General features: G+C 44.2%; 1 protein-coding gene across 1 annotated transcript in view; it reads left to right on the top strand.

Annotated features, from left to right (window-relative positions):
* Nucleotides 1–550: 550 nt before the first annotated feature.
* The window catches only part of fam78ab (family with sequence similarity 78 member Ab), a 35,458-nt gene continuing 15,206 nt past the window's right edge, over nt 551–20,802 (top strand). Inside the window, exon 1 of the mRNA XM_041194532.1 lies at nt 551–1,736. Coding sequence (XP_041050466.1) covers nt 1,411–1,736 — 326 coding nt within the window. The 5' untranslated portion in view covers nt 551–1,410. The remainder of the gene's footprint in view (nt 1,737–20,802) is intronic.

The raw sequence follows: 20,802 nt of genomic DNA, 5'->3' as shown, positions 1-20,802 counted from the left end.
GGTTCCAGTGGGGGGAGAGTCTCCATATTTACAGGGGTCCTTGGGGAGAGTGTTGATATTTACAGTGGGTCTGGGGGTGGGGTGGGGGGGGGGGGTGCTGGTGCGACGAATGATTTGGAACACGCAGCTGGACTGGATAAGAAAGTTTGAAGCCCACCGGATTGCGGGGCTGGTGAAGAATTTGAAACATATTCAGGGCTGATTTCACTGGGATCGAAGCCGGGAGGCAGTCAGTCACCTCGCACCCTGCCGAGGGGGGCAGCAGGTGAGAGAGAGAGTAAACCAAAGTGAAAAAGGACGAGGGAGAGGTGGGGAAGAGATTAAAACTACAACTCCCACAATGCTCGAAGATTAGAGCCCGGAAATCGCCCTGAATGAAGATAAAGAATGAAGTATCCCAGTGATACACACAGGAGAGAGAGAGATTCTATTTCAAATCACCTTCAAGCAAGGCAGCAAAAGTGCTGGAGGTCAGTTAATTCGATGTCAGATCGGGACGGCTGTCGAGGATGGAGGGAGTGAGAAAAATATGATTGAATATTTATTTATTTATTTATTTTTAATAATGCGGGTTGGATTGGAAACCGACCGCAACCCTGTGGAGCTCAGGGACTTGTACGTCTCTCTGTGTGCAATGACCCAAGTACAACGCCGTGTTGTGATGGGGCTAATAATGTGAAGTATTGTGAGCGGCAGCGACAGTGTGGAGCTGGCTGACTGGCCGATGACTATAGTCAGCAACCGCAGAGGGGGTGGGAGCAAAGAGAGAGAGAGAGATAGACAGAAAAGCAGCAGTATCCTCCGGGCTGTTGGCGAGAGAGCCCCAAGACACACATACACACTGACACCGAGACAAACACCAGTTCCTGCGCGACCTGCTTTTGCAGCTCGCTTCCTCCCCCACCTCCTCCTGGCCATCTGAGCTGAAGGCACCGGGAGGAACAGACAATTTCGCCCCTCTTCAAAACCCTCAGCATCTCTCTGGGACATGGCTTGGGAGAGGGAACCCGGCGCAGAGGAGGCTACACGCCAGCGATCGTGGAGTGGGACCAAGAGTTCGAAGCCGTGTTACCTGGACAAGAATAATTAATTTTGCCCCTCACTCTGGGATTTCACAAGGAGGGGGCAAGGAGAGAGAGGCTGGGATTTGCTCAACTTTCCCCTCCCCTTTCCAATTCAAATTCAAAGAATCGAGGCAGAAATTTTAATTTACAAGAAAACAAGTTGAAGATTTGCCATTTATTTCGGTTTGTGTTTTAAGGGTTGGTTCCAGGACTATCAGACTACTCGAGGAATTTTACTCTTCTTTTGCAGTATATATGTGTCATTCAATGAATGGTTTAAAGCTGGTCTCAGGAAGGACATTAGTCAGCTGCAAGTTTGACCGAGTTCTCTTAAGTGCTGAGCTCAATGTTGCGCTTAGTGACTTTGGGGGTCCTGTCTCTCGCTCTCTTCGTCCTCCTACGAAGTACTATGGGTTGCATTAACAGTCTGGTTTGCAAGCCCAGGGTCTGCCGCGAGTCCATCTGTCTGCAGGAGATCTCGGCCACCATCGACGGCACCCCCACCATCATTGATGAGACCTCAGACATTGTGCTGCGCTACCGGACCCCTTACTTCCGAGCTACGGCCCGGGTGTGTGTGCCCCCCGTCCTCAAGGCGGAGACCTGGGTGGTCGGCTGGATTCAAGCCTGTAACTATATGGAATTTCACAACACATACGGAGACGCGGGCATGTGAGTATGTGAGAGTGGGGATACATGTTTGTGTGTGTTATTGGCTGGGTAGGGGGGGGGGGGTTTGATTGGCACGGAGCTCAGGCCCTACCAGAGACTAACTGGCACAGCAGGACCTACGTGTATGTGTGTGTCAATGTGAGTGCATGTCAGTGTGTGTATCAGGCTGCGAGTGTGTGTGTGTGTGTGTTTGTGGGGGGGGGGATTGGTGAGAGTCTGTCTCAGGTTGCGTGACAGGGTGTGTCAGTGTGTTGGTTGTGTGCCAGAGTGTGATTGTATAGGTGTGTGTGTGTGTCAGAGTGAGTGTGCTGGGGTATGATTGTATGTGTCAGTGTGTGTGTGCTGGTGTATGTTGGTGTGTGTTAGTATTTGTGCGTTGGTGTGTGTGTGTGTTGGTGTGCATGCATCAGAGTGTGTGTATGTATATATCGGTATGTATGCCAGGATATGATTGTATGGGTGTGTTGTGTCAGTGTGAATCCATGTGTCGGTGTGTGTATGTGTCAGTGTGTGCGATGGTGTGTCAGTGCTTGCGAGTTCTTGTATGTGTGTTACACTGTTAGTCACGGTGTGTGTGTGCCGGTATGTGTGTGTCAGAGTGTGTTTGTGTATCGGTGTGTGCGCCAGGGTGTGACTGTATGGGTGTGTGTCAGTGTGAGTGCATGTGTCAGAGTGTGTGTGTATCTCTGTGTGTTCCAGGGTGTGACTATATGGGTGTGTATGTCAGTGTGAGTGCGTGTGTCAGTGTGTGCATGTGTGTTACACTGTGTGCCACTGTGTGTATGCATGTGTTGGTGTGCATGTGTCAGTGTGTGCGCGTGCACGTGCCAGGGTGTGATTGTATGGGTGTGTGTGTCAGTGTATGTGTGTGTCTGTGTCGGTGTGTGTGCATGTGTCAGTGTGTGTATGTCACAGTGTGTGTGGGTTTGTGTGTGTGTGTTTCACTGTGTGCCACAGTGTGTGTCGGTGTGTGTCAGTGTGCATGTGTCAGAGTGTGTGTGTGTATTGGTGTGGGTTCCAGGGTGTGACTGTATGGGTGTGTGTGTCAGTGTGAGTGCGTGCTTGTGTCAGTGTGAGTGCATGTGTCAATGTGTGTGTCAGAGTGTGTGTGTCAGTGTGTGCAATGGTGGGTCAGTGTATGCGAGTCTGTGTGTTACACTGTGTGTGTGTGTCGGTGTGCATGTGTCAGAGTGTGTGTGTGCTCCAGGGTGTGATTGTATGGGTGTGTGTGTCAGTGTGAGTATGTGTGTCTGTGACAGTGTGAGTGCATGCGCCAGTGTGTGCGCGTCAGAGTGTGTGTGTGTTACACTGTGTGTCATGGTGTGTGTGTGTGTCGGCGTCGGTGTACATGTGTCAGTGTGTGTGTGTATTGGTTTGTGTGCGCCAGGGTGTGACTATATGGGTGTGTGTGTCAGTGTGAGTGCATGTGTGCATTGGTGTGTCAGTGTATGTGTGTTTCTGTGTGTGTGTTACACTGTGTGTCACAGTGTGTGTCTGTGTGTCAATACGTGTGTGTCAGTGTGCAATGTGTCAGTGTGTGTGTATATCGGTATGTGTGCCAGGGTGTGATTGTATGGGTGTGTGTGTCGGTGTGTGTGTGTGTGTCAGTGTGATTATTTATGTGCGCATGTCAGTGTGAGTGCGTGTGTCAGTGTGAGTGTGTGTGTGTGTGCGCGCACGCGCGCGCCAGGGCGTGATTGTATGTGTGTGTGTGTGTCGGTGTGATTATGTATGTGCGTGTGTCAGTGTGAGTGCGTGTGTCAGTGTGAGTGCATGTGTGTGTGTGAGTGCATGTGTGTGTGTGTGTGTGCGTGCGCGCGCCAGGGCATGATCGTATGTGTGTGTCGGTGTGTGCGTTGGTGTGTGCGTCCATGTGTGCATTGGGTGTCAGTATGTGCGTGTGTGCATGTGTGTGTTACACTGTGTGTCAGTGTGCAATGTGTCAGAGTGTGTGTGTGTGTGTGTGTCGGTATGTGTGCCAGAGTGTGATTGTATGGGTGTGTGTGTCGGTGTGCCTGTGTCAGTGTGAGTTAGTGCGTGTGTCAGTGTATGCACATGTCAGTGTATGTGTCGAGGTGTGATTGTATGGGTGTGTGTCAGTGGGTGCGCACGTCAGTGTGCGCGTATGTATGTGTGTGTGTCAGCGTATGTCTGTCTATTTGTGTGTGTGTGTGAGAGAGATGGAGGGGGCAATTGGCGGGGAGTGCAGACAACATCAGGGCTAGCATGGAGAGCAAAAGATCTCTGTCCACTGTTAACTGTGCATCAAAGGGTAGAAATTAACTTAAATAAAATGCATCTCAATGTCCGGACAGAGGCAGACCCCCTGGCAGTAGCTGCGTTAAACTTGGCCTGTGCTGTTTAATACACTCCAGAGCAGGACAGGGTCGCTGAGCTTGCAGGTATGGCCCTGCTCTCTTTATAGTATCATGTTATTCGATCACTCCACTGACTTGCGTGAGTGTGTAAAGGATAGTTGGTTGGAATGTGTCTAATTTCATTGCTATTCTCAAACTTATATCAACCAGTTTCCCATCCATAGACTTGTTTTTCTGTTACTCTGAATGATTTATGAATACATAAAGATTTAATTAATGAAAGAATTCAGGCAAATAGTGACTTTCAAAGTCTATTCCTGCTTAATGATCACGTAGAGTATGCACTGACTTGATTAGATTACACCTCACTGTATAGGGTGCCAGTTGTTGGGATACATATTAAAGTAGATTTTTTACTGCATTATATACATAGCCTTTTGCCACATGAATAACCAGTGTGATATACACAGGCAAAAACCCTGAGTAACCTAACAGAATTTGTCACAACAGATTCCCTGTATTAACAATGTGTTATGTACAGCCACAATACAGTGTAAACAGTATGATAGATACAGTCACGGTCCAGCTCTTGTGGAAGTACATAGTCTTACATCGAATTTACAGCACAAACAGGCCATTCAGCTCAATTAGTCTGTGCTGGTGTTTATGCGCCATGCAAGCCTCCTCCCTCTCTATCTAACATTAGCGTATCCTTCTATTCCTTTCACCTTCATGTGTTTATCTAATTTTCCTTTAAATACATCAACTACTCCTTGGGATAGCAAGTTCCACATTCTCACCACTCTCTGGCTGAAGACACTTCCCCTGAATTCCCAGCTGGATTTATTGATGACTACCTTATATTATTATTACACTCACAAAGCGAGTGGTAAGGTTTAGAATGCACTGCCTGTAAATGTGGTGGAGGCAGGTTCAATCAAAAGGGAATTAGACTGTTATCTGAAAAGGGAGAATGTGCAGGGTTACAGGGAGAAGCCGGGAGAGTGGCACCAAGGGAATTGCTCATTCAGAGAGCTGTGCAGGCACGATGGGCCAAATGGCCTCCTTCTGCACCCTAAGAATTCTGTGATTCTGTCATTTATGGCTTCTTGTTCTGGTTTCCCCCTCAAGCAGATTCTGAGACATGTCTCCTGGTCATAGGTCATGTTCTGATCTTAGTCATGAACCTACCATGTAGTATCTGATCAAAGGCCTTTTGGGCATCTAAATTTATTGCATCTACTGCATTTCCCTTATCTACCTTTTCTATTACTTTGTGAAATAATTCAATAAAATTGTGTTACATAGTTGTAATAGTTCCCTGGATAACCAGTGAATATATACAGTCACATTACAGTTCCTGTTTAAGTAGTGTAGCTTGATTTAGATCACTAATGACCAGCTCCACTCCCCCTGATCATATACATCTTTTCCCCACATTTTGGACTGGCCTTTACTGCTGTCATACTCTGGCACTCAAAATACTGACCCAGATAAATGAGGCCAGAGAAAAACAAACAAAACACTGGGGTTTCATTTCTAGAGAAAGAGAATTAAAAAGCAGGGAAGTTATGTTCAACTTGTATCGGACCTTGGTTCGACAACACTTGGAGTAACTGTATATAGTTCTGGTCTCCATATCACAAAAAAGGTTATAGAGACACTGGAGGCTGGCTGTAGAATGCAATTTAATATCTCTGCTGGGTTAGAAACTTGACTCGATAGCAGAGGTGTCACCTATAGCCACATCAACTCAGGATCTGATCAGATAGCAAGCTCCTGACACAGCACTTCCTCACTTTGTGATGCAGAGAGGGGCAAAGTGCAGTGAGCGTACTGTTTGACATAGGCTTCCTGCTTTGTGAAGGACCCAACTCCACCCAGATCTGCTCTGAAATAAGGTAGAAAAACAAGCTCCACTTGGCAACAAACATGTGACAGCCCCTACCCCAACCACTCATTGCAGTAACATTATAAAGTTATAACTGGGGCAGGAGGTGAGGGGGGGAAATTTTGGATTCAAAAAATGTCAGACAGATTCAGAGGTCTCGGAGTGCCTTAACCCCCAGTTCTATATTGGTCAATCAACCCCATCCACATCAGCATTCTGTTATTGTCCAGCTGACTCCCTCTGCGGAATGAGTTCAGTTCCAGGACTGCACTTTCCTGACTTCAAAATTCCCAGGATCCTAGCAAAACTAAGTTTTATTTCTCCAGCACTCTTCCTGTCCTCAGGACCTCTCAATGTGCTTTACAGCCAATGTTTTTTGAAATGCAGTTGTTTTGCGGCAAATGGGCCAGCTTATTTGCACGCCACAACCAATTAATCAGCTTCTGGAGGCGTTGTGAGAGAATAAATTTTGACCATGATTCTGGGGGGTGGGTGGGGGAGATGGTGGCGTAAGGTAATGTCACTAGACTAGTAATCCAGAGGTGCAGGCTAATATACTGGGGACACAGGTTCAAATCCCATCACGGCAGCTGGTGGAATTTAAATTCAGCTCATAAATCTGAAGTAAAAAGCTAGTGACCATTGTTGTAAAAACCCACCTGGTTCACTAATGCCCTTTAGAGAAGGAAATCTGCCATCCTTACCTGGTCTGGCCTACATGTGACTCCAGACCTACAGTGGTGTGGTTGACTCTTAACTGCCCTCTGAAATGGCTGAGCAAGTCACTCAGTTCAAGGGCAATCAGGGATGGGCAACAAATTTTGGCCTGGGCAGGAATGCCTACGTTCCATGAAAGAATAAAAAACTCCCTGTTTTTCAAATAGGGCAGGATCTTTTCCAGCCACTGAACTTGTATCAGGTTAATGTCTCAATTGAAAGACAGTGTAGCATTCCCTCAGTACTGTAAAGAATGAACTTGCATTTATATAGCTTCTTTCATGTCATCAAGACATCACAAAGTGATTTACAATTACTTCTTAAGTGTGGTCACTGTTATAATGTAGGAAATGCAGTAATCACTTTGGGCACAGCAAGCTCCCACAAACTTGTGCTAATGACCAGTAATCTGGTTTTAGTGATGCTACTTGAAGGATAAATATTGATCAGGACACCAGGGAGAACTCGTCTGCTCTTCTTCGAATTGTACCAAATGGGGTTTTTTATATCCACTTGAGAGAGCAAGCGGGTCGATCGGCTGATCATCCGAAAGTCAGCACCTCTGACGGTGCAACACTCCCTCAGTACTACACTGCAAGTGTTAGCCTAGATGTTGTACTCAAGTCTCTGGAGTGGGACTCAAAATCACGACCTTCTGACTCAGAGGTGAGAAAGTGTTACTCACTGAACCACAGCTTATATGGGCGGAAAGTTTAAATCTACCCCAAGTGTTGGCCACTGTCAGTTGGGTGTCTCTAAAAATATCACACAAAGGAAGCGTGGGCTGTTTCATGGCTGTTGGACAAAAGAATTTTAATTCAGGAAATGAGAGGTGGCATGGGAGAAAATGGTGAGAGGATATTGGCCATTAACATCAAACCTGTCCTTGCCCTTAGTACCTAACATGATTACTGTAAAGCGTTAGCATTCTGCAGCATCGAAGTCAACATGTGATGAACACAAAGTTAATGCTTTGAAAGGGGCACTTGCTAAACACCAGGGGATTAAATGTCATTCCCACAAATCCTAACACCACAGTTATCAAATCAAATAACTATAATGATACAAGTGATGAGTAATCTCAGGCTAATTTATTAACATCAAAATTGCAAGATTATAACTCACTTTGTGTAAAGATTTAATCCTCAAGTTTTAAATTATGAAATGGTTTTGAAAGGGTAAATAAAAAACCAGTTTCCACTGATAGGAGGATCAGTTACCACAGGATACAGATCTAAAACAATTGGCAAAAGAACCAGAGGGCAGATGACGAGAACGTTTTTACACAGCGAGTTATGATGATCTGGAACACACTTTTTGAGTGGGTGGCAGAAACAGATTCAAAACTAGAGGCCATCAATATGCGATAGTCATGAATAAATCCAATTGGGAATTCAGGAGAAACTTCTTTACCCAGGGCAGTGGGAATGTGAAACTCACGCCCACAGGGAGTGGTTGAGGTGAATAGTATAGATGCATTTAAAGAGAAGCTGGATAAACACATGAGGGAGAAAATAATAGAAGGATAGACTGATTGGGTGAGATGAAAAAGGGTGGGAAATGGCTCAGACCAGCTGGGCTGAATGGCCTGTTTCTGTGCTGTAGGGAGTGCAGCGAAGGTTTACTAGACTGATTCCTGGGATGGCAGGATCGTCATATGAGGAGTGATTGGATTGACTAGGCCTGTATTCACTGGAGTTTAGAAGAATGAGATGGGATCTTATTGAAACGTATAAAATTCTGACAGAGATGGACAGACTGGATGCAGGAATGATGTTTCCTCTGGCTGGGAGATCTAGAACAAGGGGTCACAGTCTCAGGATATGGGGTAGGCCATTTAGGATTTGTTTGAGGAGAAACATCTTCAGTCAGAGGGTGGTGAACCTGTGGAATTCTCTAGCACAGAGGGCCATGGAGGCCAAGTCACTGAACATGTAAAGAAGGAAACAGATAGATTTCTAGACTCTAAAGGTGTAAAAGGGTATTGGGAGGGGGGGGGGGGGGGGGGGGGGTGCACAGAAGTACAGCTTTGAGGTAGAGGATTAGCCACGATCATACTGAATGACAGAACAGGCTCGAAGGGCCGAATGATCTATTCCTGCTCCTATTTTCTATGTTTCTAAATTCTAAGGAATTGTAACTTTCAAAAGGGTGTTGGATAAATATTTGAAAAGGAAAAAATTATCAGGCTATGGGGAAAAGAGTAGGGGGAGTGGGACAGATTGGATAGCTCTTTCAAAGAGCCATCACAGGTATGATGGGCCAAATGGCCTCCTTCTGTGCTGTCAGATTCTATGATAAAACCATGATGTGACTAGAGAAGAATGATATAAATGGAGGGATCATCAATGCTGTGTATGATGCTGTAAGGCAACCCATCCATCATGGTCTGATATTGGCTGGGCATCTGTCTGAGATATTTGTTGGAAATATACCATATTCTCTCCGAGGATTCTCCTGCCAAATGGTTAAACACGGACGTGACAGACTAACAATGATGCTGCTATTCTGTAGAGGCAAAGGCAATTCTGAATGGCGAGTCTAAATAAGCTTCACCAGTATCTACCCTTTTTTTAAACTCATTCTTGGGATGTGAGTGTCGCAGGCAAGGCCAGTAATTGTCCTCAAAGGATAGGATGGAACAAGAGGCAATGGATGATAGGAATGTTCCTAATAAACTGGATAGTTAAATTCCGTGTGATTTAGTTGATTTGGACAGGATACCAAATGAAAAACTGACAAAATTAAATACATGCGACCAGAAGCTGGGTAGAAGGTGGAATGAAGGAGAGGCTGCTGTATTGTCGAGTTCAACATTTGGATCTCTGTTATTTGTTTACTTAAACGATTTGTATGCAGATCATAGCAGGAGTAGGCCATTCAATCCCCTCGAGCTTGCCCTGCCATTCAGTTAGATCATGGCTGATTTGTACCTCAACTCAGTTTATCCATCTTTGCTCCATATCCCTTGACAGCCTTCCCCAATGACAATCTAACAACCGCAGTCTTTGAAAGTGTGCACAGCCTCCTTGGGAAGAGAATTCCAGATTTCCGTTGTGTGGGAAAAGTGCTTCCTGATTTCACTCTTAAAACAGCTGAGCTCGAATTTTAATCTTGTACTTGACTTCCCACGCCAGAGGATATGGTTTCTCTGTATCAATCCTTTCCAATCATTCTAACATTTTAAACACCTCGATCAGATCATCTCTCAAACTTCAATATGATACGTAACCAGATCAATTATGGAACATAATATCACGGAATATGATATTGCCAAATCCGAAGTAATGTTGACAAGCAGAGAAGAGAAAATAGAGAAGGGAACAGAATTAGCACAGGGACTTGGGAGTTACATGAAACCCAACACTTCAAACAAGACATGGCAGAAGAATTCAAAGATTGATTGTTGGGATATAATGTGTGATATTAGTTGGAGGGGTGGGGGGGGGGGGGGCTGCGGGAGGGGTCTTTATAACACACTGGGCAGACCACACTTGGACTAGTCTTCACAATTGTGCACACCACACTCGAAAAGATAAGATAAAAAATGCACATTTATATAGCACGACATCAAGATGTCCCAAAAGGCTTTACAGCCAATTAAATATTTCTTGATTTGTAGTCACTGTTGTAATTTAGACAGTGGTTCTTAAACATTTTTGGTTGAAGGACCCCTTTTCAAATAGATTAATAATCAGTGACTCCCCCCCCACCCCCGCCATTTAAATTAAACCAGAATCTAATTGCACCTTTACATTGCTGAATTAAAGTTTATTGATGCCCTGTTAAAGGGACCTGTCTGAAATGTCAGGCCGCATAGTATAGTGAACATCGATGTGATTAGTGATTGTGAAATCTTTTCTTTTCCCTTCAGCTGGAAGATAATCCTACAGGTTCAGCAGCATACCTGAATACTTCACCACACAACTCCTCTCTGGATGTGGGATTTATTTTATTAATTTGTCTTTGGGATGTGGGAATTGCTGGCAAAGGCATTTATTGTCCAACTGGAAGCTCAGTGGTTCCTCTTGGTAATTGCTGGCACAATTTCCAGTATAACCCTCCTGTATTTCCAGTGTAACCTTCCAGCCTCCACTTCTTCACTGCACAGCTACTAACTCTTTCAGGGTCTTTTCCCTCCCTGTCTGCACTGGAGTGTTTTTCTTTTCTCTTTTATGGCATGTGGGTGTCACTGGCAAGCCCAGCATTTGTTACCCATCTTTAATTGCCCTTTAACTAAGTGGCTTGCTAGGCCATTTCAGAGGGCAGTTAAGAGTCAACCACTTTGCTCTGGGTCTGGAGTCACACGCAGGCCAGATCAGGTAAGGGTGACAGATTTCCTTCGTTAATTCATTAGTGAACCAGATGGGTTTTTACAACAATCGATGATAGTTTCATGGTCACCATTATTAATATTAGCTTTATATTTCAGATTAATTCACTGAATATAAATTTCATCAGTTGCTGTGGTAGGATTTGAGCCCACGTGCTCAGACATTAGCATGGCCCTCTGGATTACTAGTCCAGTGACATTACCACTATGCCACCATCTCCCCTCAATTTGTACACAGTCTGGTATGCAGCATCTCTACGATTGGGCCACCACCAATAACAGGACACACAGCTTTAGTCCAGCTCCTTTCACAGGCCCAGCTGCCATATTCAGCAAAAAAAGTTTGGCTTCCAGGCCCTGAACAAGGCAACTCCTCCCCCAACCCTGCAAATCCCTTACCCAGTGTCCCTGGGATCTTTTGCCTCTCTCTCGTTTCTCAGTTAGTAAGAGGCTTGGTAATCTGATCCCTGTCCATTTCCAGAGCTACCACAGCCACAGTGTCCGCTTGGCGATTGCTTACTGGTGTCTTGTTGAGCAAGTTGCTCCAAGGCCTAGGACCTGACGTTGAGTTCTCCAGTGCCCAAGCTCTCGGCTGTGCCGGTCAAGCAGGAGTTGGAAGTTGAAACAATGGGCAAGTGTGAGACCAATCTGCACCATCGCACGTTATCTTGCAGATTTCTTGGAAAGTCTCAAAGTTTGAGGATCCGAGTTTGAGAACCGGTGATGTAGGAAACACAGCAGCCAAATTGCACACAGCAAACTCCCACAAACAACATGATAATGACCAGATAATCTGTTTTCTGTGATGTTGATTGAGGGGTAAATATTGGCCAGGACACTGGGGAGAACTCCCCGGCTCCTCTTTGAGATAGCGGCCATCAGCTCTTTCATAACAAAACAAAAACAGAATTACCTGGAAAAACTCAGCAGGTCTGGCAGCACCGGCGGAGAAGAAAAGAGTTGAAGTTTCGAGTCCTGACATTGAGTTCTCTAGTGCCCAAGGACTCGAAACGTCAACTCTTTTCTTCTCCGCCGATGCTGCCAGACCTGCTGAGTTTTTCCAGGTAATTCTGTTTTTGTTTTGGATTTCCAGCATCCGCAGTTTTTTGTTTTTATCAGGTCTTTTATGTCCATTTGAAAGGACTTGATTTAATGTTTCAGCTGAAAGATGACACCTCAGACAATGCAGCACTCCCTCTGTACTGGCACTGGGAGTGTCAGCCTTGATTTGCTTGCTTAAGTCTTTTTGAGTGGGACTTACTTACAACTTTGACTGAGGTGTGATTGCTACCCATTGAGCCATGCCTGACAGACATGATAAGAATATAAAATAACTATGAAAAGAGAATTTTGTGCATTCAAGAGAGTGTAATAGAGAGCAGGAATTATCCCAAAGCAAACAAAGCAAGCTATGAGGAAGGTTTGAAGCTTTATCACTGGGAAGGTGATGGGTAGCTCAATGAGGACTGTAAGTCACTGTGCAATAAGGCAAGTCCACATTTTACATAGCACAAACAGCAGGAATGTCATCGATTTAGGTTAGTGAATTTTTTGGATTGATCTACCATTGGAACATAGAAACAGAAGTAGGCCATTCTGCCCCTCAGGCCAGTTCTTCCATTTGATTAGGTCTACAAAAAACTATCAATCACAGTCTGGAAAATGTCAATATTTAACCAGTGTAGGCAGTGAGATGTGAAGGGAGTACAAAATGAATCGGGCCGTTTAGGTATGAGAAGAATGAGTTAGGTGGGCTCAATGGCCTTTTCTCTTCCATTGATATTTTTTCTCATGTTTTAATGAGTTCTGATCAATAACAGATTTGCATAGATTGTACCAGCAGTGAAACAGGCCATTCAGCCCATTTGGTCCATGCTCCACTCAGGCCTCCGTACAGCTCTCGTCATCAACATATTCTTCTATTTCTTTCTCCCTCATTGAAACATATAGAATCATAGAAAGCTGCAGCCAGAAAGAGGCCCATCATGCCTGTGCCACTCATTTGTAGAGCAATCCAAATAGTCACATTTCCCTGCTCTTTCCTCAAAATCCTGCAAATTTTACTTCTTTTGAAGTATTTATCCCATCCCCTTTTGAAGGTTACTATGTTTATCCAGCTTCTCCTTAAATGCCCCGTGCTACTCACTTCAGCTCCTCCTTGTGGTAGTCAGTTCCACATTCTTACCACTCTCTGGGTAAAGAAATTTCTTTTGGATTTATTAACCTTGCTTTGTGCTAGTTACTGGCTGGTCTTGGATTCTATCAGGTCCTCAATGATCTGCAAGGTTACAAGTGCAATTGCTTAGCATCCCTGACAGTTAGGGTTGCTAACTTTCCTGGATTGGTCTGAAGTCTCTAGGAATTAAAGATCAATCTTCAGGACACCGCTGTGTGCAACAACTGGAGAAAAATCAGAGGGACATTAAAAAAGATTGGGTTTTTTTTGTCATTTTCTTTGAGCTTTTCTCTTTACCAGATATAAAAACATTGAAAATGAGAGAAAAGGGCTGTTTGGCTGACAGTCAAGCATCATCCAATTGGGTAATGAGTCGTTTTGCTTTCCAATTGGTGTAGGAAGGTCGTGCGTCACAAGGGTGGATGTGTTGGCCAACTAATGGTTGGAGAGTAGGGGCAAGTCATGTGATGAGACTTCCAGGAATATATTTAATCACAGCTGGTGACCCTACTGAGAGCACCCTGCCTCTTTGTTAGTAATGGAAGGTGAAGTATATTTTAAGTTAAGCACACATGCATCTTAATAGCAAATTGGCAGGGAAACACTAAAGTCCTTTCTAATCAAGTTTTCTGTAAGTCTCTGAGGTAAGGACATTAATACTGAATGCAAATCAAATGTTCTTAAACCCCTCTAAAGTAAAATAACATTGCACTTTTGGCCTGTATTTTGCAAACTAATTTTCTAAGAGATGAAGTCTGTATTGAAATGCTCACAATTTGGTGTTACTTAAGGAGGTTAAATGGGAGGAGATAAAACTGCCCTTGAAACCTCTGTGCCAGCCGATTGAATCAAATAAAACCTGCACTGAATGTAAAATAATGTAGATAAGGGTCAAGCAAGATAACAATCCTAATTTATCTGACATCTAGCTTGAATCCCATACTAGGAAGGTGGCAGATTTGATCCCTGCCTAACTAGGTTGAGTGAGGGACTGGAAGGTTACCAGCACCCAGGTGCCATAGCAACAGGAGTAGGCCATTCAGCCTCTTGGGCCTGCTCTGTACCTCAGCTCCATTTTAGCCACCTGTGCTCTATATTTCGTGACGCCTTCACCAAACAAAAATCTTCTTGATCTCGGACTTGAAGCTGTGGTTGACCTAGAACCTTTTGGGGAAGAGAGTTTCAGTTCCCTTTCTATGAAGAAATGTTTTCTGATTTCCCTCCCAAATGGCCTGGTAATAATTTTAAGACTATGTGCCCTCATTCTGGTGTCCCCACACCTAGAGGAAATAGTTTCGCTGCATCCGCTGTACTGAATCCTTTCAACATTTTAAACACCTCTAGAATTGGGAAAGGGGCAAGAATAAACATTACTAAAAAAATAAGATTGATGTAATAGATACAGAGTAAATTCTCTCCATATGAGGTGAATACTGACATTTATACCACATGTAGATACCTATCTTTCATAGGATATGCTACTTGTGTAGATACAAAAAAGACTTGCATTTACATAGCGTTTTTCATGACCACGAAACGTCTCAAAATGCTTCACAGCCAATGGAAGTACATTTTGAAGTGTTGTAATGTGGGAAACATGGCAGCCAATTTACGCACAGCAAGCTCCCACACAAACAGCAGTGTGATATTGATTGAGGGATAAATATTACCTTCAGGACACCGGGGAGAACTCCCCTGCTCTTCTTCAAAATAGTTCCATGGGATCTTTTACATCCACCCGAACAGGCAGATAGGACCTTGGTTTAACATCTCATTTCAAAGACAGCACCTTCGACAATGCAGCACTCAGTACTGCGCTGGAGTGTCAGCCTTGATTTTTGCACTCAAGCCCTGGAGTGGGACTTAAACCCAGAACCATGCGACTCAGAGGCGAGAGTGCTGCCAATTGAGCCACAGCTGAGACACCAGTCAAGTTCAACTCACAAAGATATTTCACCAACAGTAATGCTCACACTATCAAATCTCACAATGCTGGGGGGATCTACTCTGACCCCATCTGGCCCCAGTTTCACTCAACCTAACACCTTGCAGCTCCAGGCCCCAGAGGACTGGGGTGTGTGTTGGTTCCACCTTAGCCCAGAATGTGGCTGGAGTATTTGAGGATTAGCTCAGTCCGGGGCAGAGCCATGAATGGTTCCAAAGTGGAGTATTATTGGGGTTCTCAGCTCGCCACACTTCTCCATGACAAACTCAAAGAAGTCCTCATCCTTTCAGGAAAGCCAGTCCACCTCTGATTGGGAGCAAAGGACTTGGACAACCTTAAGAGAGACAGCCATTCAATTTCAGCATTACTTTATCATTGTCTATAGTGAACATTCTATTTATTATATTTCTTGTAATCAGAATGATCCAAATGATGGTCGAAAATAAGGATGACACCAGATTATGACTAAAATCATGATTCAGGGATTGTAAACCATTCCGCCGTTGTGCCCTAGAGAAAGAATATGGCATCATCTAAACCGTAGAACCAAAACTAAAGCTTTAAAACTCAATCTTGTGCAAAGATTGACATGTATAGAACAGACAAGTGGAAGAGGATAAAACCCTTAGACTTTCATTGTAATGTAACATTATTATTAACAACATACCAAAGTGCTCAGGACTAGATACAACTAAATAATTTCTATCCTCCCATCCCTCCCCCAATACTGAAAAAAACAGACCATGCCCTGTGTTAATTTTATCTCAAGCCAGTTTTTGAAGTATGAGACTAGACACTAATACTTTCTTGATAATTGGTTTATTTACAGAATGCAGCATTACCCGTGTCTCAACAGTCTCTCTTTATAAGTGCTTTAGATCCTTAATTAAACAATGCCTTTCACCTGTGTATCTTCATGCTATAATTAACACCTCATTAATACCCTGGATACTCTGCTGCCCATAAATAGCCAAGTGGTTATGGTACTGGGTTTGTAACCCCAAGAGCAAGAGTTCAAATCTCACAATGGCAAACTATGAAACACTATAACTTTAAGCTTGGCCTAAATAGCCAAGTGGTTATGGTATTGGGTTTGTAACCCCCAGATCAAGTGTTCAAATCTCACAATGGCAAACTATGGAACAATGTGACTTCATCTGAAACAGATGGAAACAGGTTTGTACTCGAAAGAGTATCAAAAGTTCAAATCTCACCATGGCAAACAATGTAACTTCATCTGAAACAGATGGAAACGTGTTTGTACTCGAAAGAGTTACCCCTCCTGTTGGGGGGCTTGGCCTAAATAGCCAAGTGGTTATGGTACTGAGCTTGTAACCCCAAGATCAAGAGTTCAAATCTCACAATGGCAAACTATGAAACAATGTAACTTCATCTGAAAAAACAGATAGAAACATGTTTGTACTCAAAAGAGTTACCCCTCCTGTTGGGGCTTGGCCTAAATAGCCAAGTGGATATGGTACTGGGTTTGTAACCCCAAGATTAAGAGTTCAAATCTCACACTGGCAAAACAATGTAACTTCATCTGAAAAACAGATGGAAACATGTTTGTACTCGAAAGAGTTACCCCTCCTGTTGGCTTGGCCTAAATAGCCAAGTGGTTATGGTACTGGGCTTGTAACCCTGAGATCAAAAGTTCAAATCTCACAATGGCAAACTATGAAACAATGTAACTTCATCTGAATAGGAACAGATGGAAACGTGTTTGTACTCGAAAGAGTTACCCCTCCTGTTGTGTGCTGCCTTTTCCTAAAAGGCAATTTTTGGATTGGGGGGAAAAAAAATAATCTAACCAGCACTGTCCCATTCACCCATTATCCTCTGTACTACACTGGCTCCCTGCCTAGTGATGCCAGGAATTTAAAATTCGTAGGGTGTTCAAATCCCTCCCTATTCTCTGTCACCTCTTCCAGCACTACAACCCTCCAAAATCTCTGCGCTCCTCCAATTCTGACTTCTTGAGCATCCACCCCCCCCTCCCAACCCCTGATTTTAATTGTATCACCACTGCCAGCTGTACATACAGCTGTTGAGGTCATGAACTCTGGAATTCCCTCCCTAAATCTCCTTTCCCTCCTTTAAGGCTCTCCTTAAAACCTACTTCTTTGATCAAGCTTTCAAGTCATCTATCCTAATATCTTTTTGTGTCTTGTCAGATTTTGTCTGATTTATGCCCATGTGAAGTGCCTTGGGATGTTTTACTTCATTTAAGGTGCTATATAAATAGATAGTTGTGATAATAATGCCTGAAGCATAATCACTCACCATCCAGCTGGTTACCATTGTCACTGCTGGTGGTAAGCAGGTTAGCAAGCAATGACTACCCCACCAATAGAATGTGAACATCTCCTCATCACCCAGGTAACCATACTTCCTTTGATGTCACACAACAGTCTCATTATGACAATATAAAGTATTGGTTTCCACAGCAAAGTTGCAACCGTGAAAGGGAAATGAATGGTCAGATATATAGAATCATAGAATCTATGGCACTGAAGGAGGCCTTTAGGCCCATCGTGTCTGTACCGGCTGACAAAGAGCTATCCAGCCTAATCCCCACTTTCCAGCTCTCGGGTCCCACAGCCTTCTATGTTTTGGCACTTGAAGTACTTATCCAAGTACTCCTTAATTATAATGAGGGCTTCTGCCTCTGCTGAATCTTTATTATCCTGGCAAAAAGAAAGACTTGCATTTCTAATGAGCTTTTGTCACCTCAAGCTCATCCCAAAGTATCTTACAGCCAATGAAATAGCAATTGGCATAGGGACGGGAGAATAAGGGAAGTAAACAAGTGGCTAAAGGAATGGTGTGGGAAAGAGGGGTTCCATTTCGTGGGGCACTGGCATCAGTATTGGAACAGGAGGGATCTGTACCGTTGGGACGGTCTCCACTTGAACCGATCTGGGACCAATGTTCTAGCAAAAAGGGTAAATAGGGTGGTCAACAGGACTTTAAACTAGAAAGTTGGGGGGAGGGAAGGGTAAAACTCCAAGAAGTATGATTAATGGAAAACAAAGCAGCAGCTTAGCTTGTGGGTGGTTTGCAGGGGGGGGGGGGGGGGGGGGGGGTGGATTCACCTTCATGGAAAATAATGAAAAAAACTGAAAAGAAGGGAGAGCCCAGGAGAGGCTATTAAAGTCTCTAGAACACAAAATAGGACAGAGTGTTTGGAAAGGGCTAGGAATCTATCTTCAAGCACATCAGATAAAGAGACGACAATGAGAAAGGGGACGGGAAATACAGGACGGAAGGTGTTGTATCTGAATGCACGCAGTATACGAAATAAGGTAAATGAGCTTGTGGCGCAGATTGAAATTGGCAGGTATGATGTGGTGGGCATCACGGAGACATGGCTGCTAGGGGATCAGGACTGGGAGCTAAATATACAAGGATATACATCCTATTGAAAAGATAGGCAAGTTGGCAGAGGGGTTGGGGTTGCTTTGTTAGTAAGAAATGACGTAGGGTCAGATGATGTAGAATCTGTGTGGGTAGAGTTGAGGAACTGCAAAGGAAAAAAAACCATAATGGGAGTTATGTTCAGGCCTCCGAACAGTAGTCAGGATGTGGGGCACAAGATACACCAGGAGATAGAAAAGGTGTGTAAGAAAGGCAAGGTTACAGTGATCATGGGGGATTTCAATATGCAGGTAGACTGGGAAAAGCAGGTTGGTAGTGGATCCCAAGAAAAGGAATTTGTGGAATGTCTACGAGATGGCTTTTTGGAGCAGCTTGTGGTGGAGCCCACTAGGGAACAGGCAATTCTAGATTTAGTGATGTGTAATGAGGCAGATTTGATAAGGGAGCTTAAGGTGAAGAAACTCTTCGGAGGAAGTGACCATAATATGATAGAATTTACGCTGCAATTTGAGAGGAAAAAGCTGGAATCAGATGTAACGGTATTACAGTTGAATAAAGGCAACTACAGAGGCATGAGGGAGGAGCTGGCCAGAATTGACTGGGAGATGAGCCTAGCAGAAAAGACAGTGGAACAGCAATGGCAGGAGTTTCTGGGAGTAATTTGGGAGACACAGCAAAAATTCTAATCCTTAGGAAGAAGAAGCAAACTAAAGGGAGGACGAGGCAACCATGGCTGACAAGGGAAGTCAGGGACAGCATAAAAGCTAAAGAGAAAGCATATAATGCGGCGAAGAGCAGTGGGGGATTGGGAAACCTACAAAGACCAACAGAGGACAACTAAAAAAATAAGGAGGGAGAAGATTAAATATGAGGGTAAACTAGACAGTAATATAAAAGAAGATTGCAAGAGTTTTTTTTAGATATATAAAGGGTAAGAGAAAGGCAAAAGTGGACATTGAGCCGCTGGAAAATGACCCTGGAGAAGTAGTAGTGGGGAACAAAGAAATGGCGGAGGAACTGAATAGGTACTTTGCGTCAGTCTTCACGGTGGAAGACATGAGTAACATCCCCAAAGTTCAAGAGAGTCTTGGGGCAGAGGTGAGTATGGTGGCCATTACCAAGGAGAAGGTGCTAGGAAAACTGAAAAGTCTGAAGGTGGATAAATCACCTGGACCAGATGGATTACACCCCAGAGTTCTGAAGGAGATAGCTGAAGAGATAATGGAGGCGTTAGTGGTAATCTTTCAGGAATCACTGGAGTCAGGGAGGGTCCCAGAGGACTGGAAAATTGCTAATGTAACCCTCCTGTTTAAGAAGGGAGTGAGGCAAAAGACGGGAAATTACAGGCCGATTAGCCTGACCTCAGTTGTTGGTAAGATTTTAGAGTCCATTATTAAGGGTGAGATTTCAGAATACTTGGAAGTGCATGGTAAAATAGGGCAAAGTCAGCACGGTTTCATCAAGGGGAGATCATGCCTGACAAATCTGTTAGAATTCTTTGAGGAGGTAACGAGTAGGTTAGACAAAGGAGAGCCAATGGATGTTATCTACTTGGAATTCCGGAAGACCTTTGACAAGGAGCCGCACAGGAGGCTGCTCAGTAAGATAAGAGCCCATGGTGTTAGAGGCAAGGAACCAGCATGGATAGAAGATTGGCTGTCTGGCAGGAGGCAGAGAGTGGGGATAAGGGGGTCATTCTCAGGATGGCGGCTGGTGACTAGTGGAGTTCCGAGGGGTCAGTGTTGGGACCACAACTTTTCACTTTATACATTAATGATCTAGATGAAGGAATTGAGGGCATCCTGGCTAAGTTTGCAGATGATACAAAGATAGGTGGAGGGACAGGTAGAATTGAGGAGGCAGGGATGCTGAAGAAGGATTTGGACAGGTTAGGAGAATGGGCAAAGAAGTGGCAGATGGAATTCAACGTGGGGAAGTGTGAGGTCATGCACTTTGGTAAGAAGAATAGAGGCATAGACTATTTTCTAAATGGGGAGAGAATTCAGAAATCTGGAGTGCAAAGGGACTTAGGAGTCCTAGTCCAGGATTCTCTTAAGGTTAACTTGCAGGTTGAGTCCGTAGTTAGGAAGGCAAGTGCAATGCTGGTTTTTATTTCGAGAGGACTAGAATATAAAAGCAGGGATGTGCTACTGAGGCTTTATAAGGCTCTGGTCAGACCACATTTAGAATATTATGAGCAATTTTGGGCCCCGTATCTCAGGAAGGATGTTCTGGCCCTGGAGAGGGTCCTGGGGAGGTTCACGAGAATTATCCCAGGAATGAAAGGCTTAACATATGAGGAACATTT

This window comes from Carcharodon carcharias, chromosome 8 (assembly GCF_017639515.1).
Source record: "Carcharodon carcharias isolate sCarCar2 chromosome 8, sCarCar2.pri, whole genome shotgun sequence".
NCBI lineage: Eukaryota > Metazoa > Chordata > Chondrichthyes > Lamniformes > Lamnidae > Carcharodon > Carcharodon carcharias.
This window is presented reverse-complemented; position numbering and strand designations above follow the sequence as displayed.